The sequence below is a fragment of the Vigna unguiculata genome, chromosome 1 (assembly GCF_037176805.1).
Source record: "Vigna unguiculata cultivar grain cowpea cultivar isolate G323 ecotype 2 chromosome 1, ASM3717680v1, whole genome shotgun sequence".
Taxonomy (NCBI): Eukaryota; Viridiplantae; Streptophyta; class Magnoliopsida; order Fabales; family Fabaceae; genus Vigna; species Vigna unguiculata.
The window spans coordinates 12535775-12543948 of NC_140792.1; the positions used below are offsets into that span (position 1 = coordinate 12535775).

Consider the following 8174-nt stretch of genomic DNA (forward strand, 5'->3'; position numbering starts at 1 on the left):
CCAACTTATCTCGCTTAAGCTAGACCCACTAGCTTGAGCGAGCCTCTAGAACCTCTGCAGCTTACGAAGTCTCGCTTAAGCGAGCTCCTTCTCGCTTGGGCGAGACCCTCACTCGCCCAGAACTACGTACCTCGCCTAGGTGGCGAGTTACGCAAACCACCAACCAAACCTCGATTTCTCGCTTAAGCGAGGAGCTCTCGCCTGAGCGAGACAAGCTTTCGCTCAAACAAACTAAGGTTTCGCGCCTGAGCGGAACATGCAAACAAGCACCCAAACTCTCGAGTTCTCGCTTGGACGAGGGACGCTCGCCTAAGCAAGACAACTAGTCGCCCAAAACTGTCACTCTCCGCTGGAGCGAGGTGAACGAGCAGTATCAGTCCCACTTCTCTGCTAATCTCGCCTAGGTGAGCCTAGCTTGCCTGAGCGAGAATTGCAGAGTTCTACACAAATTTACGCACACAACCACTGCAACAAGGTCCAAACCATACTCTAATCCATGCCAAACAATTAAACGCAGTACACCAACATGTGAACACCAATTTAGATCCCAAGTAGTTCCCAAAATCTACGTTTGAACCAAAAGTAGCATGTATAGTTCAAAAACTCCTCTTAGTCATGCAATTTGGTAAAATTTTGATCATCAATATCAAAACACCCAACCCCAAATTCAAACCATACATTAGCACGAATTTCTCATGGCAAACACACATTAAATCATGCACATAAAACAATAATTACTAAAATTCGGTTCAGCTCCCCTAACCTAGAATTTCCACTTGCTAAACCTTGAAATTGGAAGGTTCCTTTGATCACTAAGTTTGCCTTATCACCACTTCAATTAAGCTTTTAATGGTAAGTTTTATTGTTATTTAAGGCCTTTAGTATTTGTTTTCAGCCTTCCTGCCCCCTTCTGCTAGGGTTCTCTCCACCTTTTCATATTCATGCAATACCAGTTTTTAGCAAAAAGAGAATTAAATAAATATGTCATTCTTATATTCACTCATATACTTATATAAATAAAAAACTGTCTTAATAAAAAACTCTCTTACTGACTTGAACGTCAAAAAATCTTATACAAGCGGATAAAAATAATTAGTATTCCAAATAAGAGGTGATAAAACTTTAAATAAAATAAATATGTAAAGAAAAAACGGTGAAAGCTGAGAAAGCGTGGTACAGTTACTCATACAATTTGTAATGTGTAAAAAAACAACAGGACAATTATGTAAAAGCACAATTTACATCTCCGATCCTCTCACTTGAGTGAGGATACGGAAAGAGTGTGATTCCGTAATTCTATCGTTGCCATTGTCCCTTTGGAGAGGAGATCTTTCCAAATGAAGACACGCTTAATGAAGGCCATTACTGTTTGATGGGCCTTGTGTTTGATGTGTTTATATGACGTTACTGGTGAAGAAGGAAGGCCCAATCCGAATTGTACGAAAGTACTAACTGAGACGAAACTCACTTTCTTTGTGGGCGTGCCAAATGCAAATGCAACAAACGCAGCAGCAGGCCTCGACGGCACCCATCTCAACCTCCACTCCTCCTCCCTCCTCCGGTGGCTCCGCTTCCGAGGCACCGCCGAAGCAGGTGGCTCAAGCAATGGACAAGCTAGGACAGGCCGAACGAATCATTGCCGACATCCGAATCGGCGCCGACCGCCTCTTCGAAGCGCTATTCGTCGCGGCAGCGCAGCCTGACCAAGCCCACAAGCCTCTCCAAATGTTCCTCAAGGAAGACGCCTGCATGCGTCAGTATCTTCAAGACCTTCGATCGCTTGGTAATCGTGCCGTTGCATTCGTGCCCCTTGGTTTTTTTTTGTTCCGCGGATTAGGGTTTTGGTTTGCACTCTGCGACGTCGTTTTTATGATCAGTTCTGCGTTTTTTTTCTGTTTTATAGGTAAGGAATTGGAAGAGTCTGGAGTTCTCAGTGAATCACTTCGATCGAGGAAAGACTTTTGGGGCTTGCATATGCCGCTGGTTTGTCCAGATGGCGCTGTGGTTGCGTACGCGTGGAAACGACAGCTTGCGGGTCAAGCTGGTGCTTCTGCCGTCGACAGGACTAGGTTCATTTCCGTTAAATTTCTTCTTCTTTATGCCATTTGAATTTCCGTGTTTGGATAACGAAATAGGATGGAAAACAATGGATTCAAATTCAAACGTGTTTTGTTTATTTCGAGGTGGTGTGTTGAATATTTGCGAATGATGGTATCTGGTATTCCTAGACCAGTGATCTTTTCTTTTTGGTGATTTTGTGTGCATGCATAAGTAGATATCTTAATCATTCAGTTTTGCTATTCGCTCCTGAATATGTATAGAGGAAAGAAGTAACAATAATTGATATGACCCCATGCTACGAGGTAAGCGCCTCAGTCTAAGTTGTGTAGAAATGGTGACAGTTAGTATGAGTAAGTTAGTTTGTTTATCGTAGACAATTAGACACATAGCAAGATTGTTAACAACTGTACTGATTTTGCTGACGTCTCAGTTCACTTTCTTGAAGTTTGCCTCCTAATTTTTCTGGTCTCAAAATTGACTTAAATTTTGCTGTTATCCTTGCGAACAATATTTTGCACGACATTTAGCTGCTTCACTTTGTTGAATACAATTGTCAAAGAAGTACTTGGTCCCTTTCTTTATGTTTTCTTTTTCATGGGTATTATGGAATATAATGTTCTTGCTTGCTGACTTGTCATTCTCAATGCTGCTGATTTGTGTTACTTTAGCTGCTCACTTAGGCTTTTGAATGATACTAGGTTAGCTCTCAAAGCCTTCACTGATCAGAAAAGGCGTTTTTTCCCACATCTTGATGATGGACTTGATGCTAGTGACTCGGCTTCAAAGAAATGTTGTGGGTCTGAAGAAATTACAATCGATCCCAAGGAAGAAATTAGGTTTTTAAGGACGCTACCAGATGTCCTAAAGTCTGTAGAGAAGGATGTGCCAAGTTTGAAAATTTTAGCTTTTGATCGATTGGACTGGTTAAAAAGAGCTTCCACACTTTGCTCATTGGCAAGTGAGAGTTCTCTGGAACATAACTATCATGGTTCTAATAAGTTAAGGCTAGGATCAGTTGGATCTGTTGCTGAAGAGAAGGTTGCAGTGATAGAAATGTTATTCCCATCTATCTTCAGAGCTGTTGTATCCTTGCATCCTGCCGGTTCCATGGATCCTGATTCTGTAGCTTTCTTTTCTCCACATGAGGTATACCTTCTAGTGTTACTGTCACATGAGAAATGTTAGGGACTCTCTTTCGAATACTCTATTGTTGCTGAAGTTTATTGCATATTACAATTTTTGATGGGTTGCATTTCTCATTTAATGACTTACCTGATTTTGACGTGGAACTTTCATAATGTAACATTTTATGAATCTCAGCCAATGATGGAGTGTCGAATAGAATGTTGCTAGCATTTATCATGTAACACATATATCATAATTTATTTTTCGGTCTCCTGAAATTCATTATGGTGTGTGAAATGTTTGCTATGGACATATTACAGGATATCTTATCACAAGTTTTTGTGATAGTTCTTGTAACTGATGTTAATTTCCGTTTCTCATCTCCTTCCCAGTCCCCAGTTTCTGTAAGTCAAGTTTGATCAACACTAAAAACAGACAGAAACTTGCGAGAGAACCAGTGAACCCCAAAATTGTTACCAAGATGTGTTTTGCATAAATCATGACCTAGAAACAACCAAAATCTAGTAACACCAAATCCAGTGTCATTTTTGGCTTTTTACTAGTGTCCAACTGAGTTTGTTGAATCTATTCTAAACTCACAATTTTACTCTAGTTTACACAAGCCTACTAGAAATTGATGCTACGTGCAAGTGAACTATGTTTGAGGGTGTGGGAATGTACAATTGAATGAATTTATGAGTTGACTCACGATTTTGATAACCTCTGGCTGACCCAATGGTTAAAGTTTTTTTTTTTTTTTATTTATATCTGAACCCAAACACCACCAGCTAGGAGGAGCCACATGCACCTAGTCTAAAACTACCATTGCAATCAGGTAGTCTTTTGTATGGAGGCACTGTTTGATTGGCATGGCCCCCAAGTTAGGAAAACTGACCTTAGTTGGCTGTAGAAATCAAGTGGGTCATTGGTGCCTGCTAAGCATTGTTGGTTAAGAGTAGGCAATATTACTAAACCTGTTAGAGTAAAATTATTTAGCCTGCTACAAACCAAGGAAGAAAATGTAAGGAAAGGGTATTGGTTAGTTGGTCTGTTAATTTTGAGTGGAATAGACCAGTTTCACAAATTCTTGGGAAAAGACCGTGGTATATCAGTGGTAGCTTTGTGTGTTGGGACAGGGTTGTGAATCTTGTGACTGTGACAGCTCGGTGATACCCAGCTCATTGCTGTTTCAAGGGAGTTTCTACTTCTGAATTGTTGAGAGAGATATTGTTTCCGTACTTTTGTATTTAGTTTTGGAGGATTTCTTATCTCCTCAGTGTGTTTCACTTATTTATTTGCTCCAATATGACTTATTTTTATTATAAAAAAAGACTTATTTGTTATTTCATAATCAATTTGCTTGATTTTACATCTGAATATTCCAGAGTGGGTGGGAGCTACGTGCATGCAAGGGGTTTTTCAGTTCATCATGTGTTTAGATATATTACGGTAACAGTCTCTGTTACTTCTCATTTGATTCTTTTAGTTACTCTTTGAGGTCTTTTTTTATTATAGCTTATAGTTGTCTGCATTGCAGGAGTATGCTGCGACTGCTCTGCAGTACTTTCTTGGGAACCAGACTGAAACCAGTCTATATTGTCTCTTGGTACTGTAATTGTCTTTTTCTAGTTATGATGCTTCGTTTTTTTAGAAGGTATTAATTATTATTGATATATTTGAGGTTTTCTTAGCTTTCTACCTTTTATGTTGTAGCACTGGATTTGCAGCTACCAGACTCTGTTTTCTAAACCATGCAGGTTCAATTTAATGTTTCCATAACCTTAGATTTTCCTATCATTTAGGAAATGTAGTGATCTCAATTTGTTGGTGATGCAGCAAATGTTCACGGTTACTTGCAATGGATAAAAAATCAACTCTACTGTTACCTCCAGTCCATCGACCTTATTGGCAGTTTTCCTTTTCAAAAATTTTAAGCATATCCTCAAAAGACCAGAATTCTGATACTAAGACTTATCATATTGGCTGCCTTTCTGAGGAAATATAACTGGATCTACCTATGGTTCAGGTAAACTAAGTGCTCCATTCTATGTGGGTCTACCAGGAGGTAGAGTTTCCATGTCATTGTGTGCATGAATCGAAAGATATGAGTTGGTGAAGAGTTTTCTTTACAATTGGTCTATATATTTCATCTCTTGGATTACCAAGTGCAATTCCTTCTCAACCGGTGGTCAACCCAAAAGCAAGTCAATAGTAGTGGTACGATCAATGTGGAAGTTTAGTTTTAATTTTCATTGTAATTTTCGTTCAGTTGGAACATTTCCATTTCCTTGTTGCTGTTTTCAGAACCAATTCCAATTCTATGTTTACAGTTGTGAATAATTCTTACCCACACCAAAGACAATGTAAAATTCAAAGTGTGGGGGGAGCTTTCTTTACTGTTTTAGTGAGTCTGCTTTTACTGGTTTGATGTTATTCTTGTATTTCTTTTCTGTTTTAATTAGCTAGGATTAGATATTAGGTTCTATTTTTAGTCTTAATTTCAGATTTGGTTATTTCTCTTAGTTAGCTATATTGTTTAGAAATTGTTCTTTTACTTCTGTTAGTTTTCTAGATACCTTAGATAGTTATACGTAGATACTAAAGTAAGATTCTAAGTATGTATTAGATAGTGTTTTTAGTTGTTATCGGTAGTTAAGAGTAGCTGTTTTATTGATTGCTTTTCATAGTAGATAGTCTAGTTAGCTATTATTTAAGTCCCTATTTTGTCATGATTTTCATTATTGAAAGCACTTTTTTGGGATTGTTTTGGTTTTAATTCATTTTCAGTTTTTCTTGTGAAAAATAGATTTTAGGAAAATCTGCTAATTTTGTGTTTTTATGTAGTTTTTTTTTTCTTTTTTATTTTAGTCTTTCAATTGCAATTTCCTAAGTAGCTTAGTTAAGCTTTCCAGCTTTGTTTTACTATTTTCTTGAGCAGCGTGAATTTCTAGCTATAGTGTTGATGCTTTAATTTTATTTTCACCTTGGTACAATTAACTTGAGAGAACCTCTTATTTTAGGTGCTGTGAAGCAAAGGAAAGGTAATTTAGTTGACCAGCTGAGGCAGTCCAAAGAAGCTAAATATAGAGAGCAATTGACTGGCTGCAAGCTGTAAAAAGAAGCCAGGGCACCTACTCTGAGAGGTTGTCCTTGAAGTTAGGAGCTGGAAACTTTGTAAGGTGATGAAGTTTCTATTGTTTTTATTTTTTTTAGTTTGAATTCTCTAAAGTTGATTTAGTTGGATTATCTTAGTTGACCTGTTGACTTGTTGACTTGTTGACGCAAGATTAACTTAATTTAAGTCAACATGCTAATCCATCTTACTTGTTTTATTTAGTGTAATTAAATTCTAGATGAGGTGGCGCAAATGGGAGAGTTGTGATGAGGAGGGGTCCATATGGAAGAAAGAGAAAGAGCTAGATATTCTAGAAACATCTAGAATGAGAGGACCACATGACTTGGTCAAGAATCCACCTTAAAGACTATAATGTGTGCCCACTTGTCTTGGCCAAGAAGCCATTTTAGGAGATCATTTTAGTGGCACCATTTGTCTTGGTTTTCTTATTTACTATGTAATCCTTTGAGACTTATATGATTTTGTCCAAAGACCCATAAACCCTTCTATAAAAGGGATCTTCTAACACTTGTAAAATGGTTGAATATTTTAGAGAATTTAAGATACATTTGTGTATCAATCGTTATGAGAGTTTCCTTCCTAGGAAATGAATACATTTAAGTCTTATCTTGAGCCTAGACTAAAATGGTGGCACCATCCACTCATCTTTAAAGGAATCCATGACTTTGGCTTATCTTTTGTAGTGGGGTGCTTCTTACATTCCACCATCTCTTTCCTTTCCATTTTATGCTTTATTTTTCTCTTTATTGATCTCAAAAATCTATTGTTTTGCTCTCGGGTTTCTATTTGTTTATGTGCATTCCATTCTCTTTTTATTTGAATCAATCCATCATCTTCTCTAAAGTTTTATGAAATGAACCTTCATACTTATATGACATGCTATCTTAATGTTTAGTAGGAATTTTTACTAAGCTTTCTTAATAAATCATCACCATATTGATGAATGTTAAAAGCTTTGGTTGTCTTGAATATGGTGGTTTTCATGTTCTAACCTTATCTTGTTGTAACTATCTTTGAATGATCCAGAATCAACGTCTCTTTCACACAAAAATAGTGTTGGTAATAACGTGGGCGATTTAAAAAAAAAAATACTACAGCTTACTCACTTTGTGATCCTAAAATTATGTTCTTTATGTCAAAAGAAAACCCTTTAAGTTTAGTTTCCAACAAAAAATGAATGAATGCATTTAGAGTTTTGTGGAAAGTTATAATCAAAATAGTGGGCAAATGTTAGAGTTGTAGAGAATATTTGAATCAAAGGTTATGTTTGTGGTAGTTTGACTTTGGTTTTGTACATCTATTTGCTCCTAAATGTTGTTGGATAACATGTCTTTGTGTCTTTAATCATAGAGCTTCAAATCCATGAATTTAAAGGCATGATAGCTACATGTTTGTGTCTTTGTGTATATTGAGTTTTTAAATGTGCCTGACCTTAGTCATATTTTGTTCTTGTTACTTTAAGTATTTGAGTATTACATTCACTTTATTCCGTGCTTGATGTATGCTTCATAAAAATGATTTGGCCTAAAATTTGAGGAACTAAGTGTCCAAGCTACTTAAAAACATTATCTTTCTATCTTATGAAAGTAGTTGTGAAAGAAGAAAAATTTTAACACCTTTTTACTCATTTGTTGAGAACAAACATGTTCTTTGGTGGACCAAAAGTGCAATTTTGACTTGGTGTTATGCTAGTAGTTTTCATATTTAAATATTGGGTGATATTATCTAATTAGTTCCATTCCTAACTTAGCTACTATCTTTCTTAGTGTATGCATGATTTAAGACTTGATGTTGCATGTTCAAGTACTTTCTGTAGTTTTTAAATGTGTTTTTCTTGTTTGTCTTGTTAATA

At 36.8% G+C, this 8174-nt stretch overlaps 1 protein-coding gene across 1 annotated transcript; it reads left to right on the top strand.

Moving 5' to 3' along the window:
- Window positions 1–1278: 1278 nt before the first annotated feature.
- Window positions 1279–6934, top strand: LOC114194215 (mediator of RNA polymerase II transcription subunit 27-like). Its single transcript, XM_028084331.2, has 9 exons — window positions 1279–1783; window positions 1904–2069; window positions 2760–3221; window positions 4572–4635; window positions 4724–4792; window positions 4900–4943; window positions 5023–5403; window positions 6207–6365; window positions 6524–6934. The coding sequence occupies exons 1-7, from the start codon at window positions 1489–1491 to the stop codon at window positions 5189–5191; spliced, it is 1269 nt and encodes a 422-aa protein (XP_027940132.1). The 5' UTR covers window positions 1279–1488; the 3' UTR covers window positions 5192–5403; window positions 6207–6365; window positions 6524–6934.
- Window positions 6935–8174: the final 1240 nt, after the last annotated feature.

Excerpts from the sequence above, each read along its gene's own strand:
- LOC114194215 (XM_028084331.2), top strand. The coding sequence starts at position 1,489 with ATGCAAATGCAACAAACGCAGCAGCAGGCCTCGACGGCACCCATCTCA. Across the intron at positions 1,784-1,903 it reads TCAAGACCTTCGATCGCTTG|GTAAGGAATTGGAAGAGTCT; the intron begins GTAATCGTGCCG and ends TCTGTTTTATAG. Across the intron at positions 4,793-4,899 it reads CCAGTCTATATTGTCTCTTG|CACTGGATTTGCAGCTACCA; the intron begins GTACTGTAATTG and ends TTTATGTTGTAG.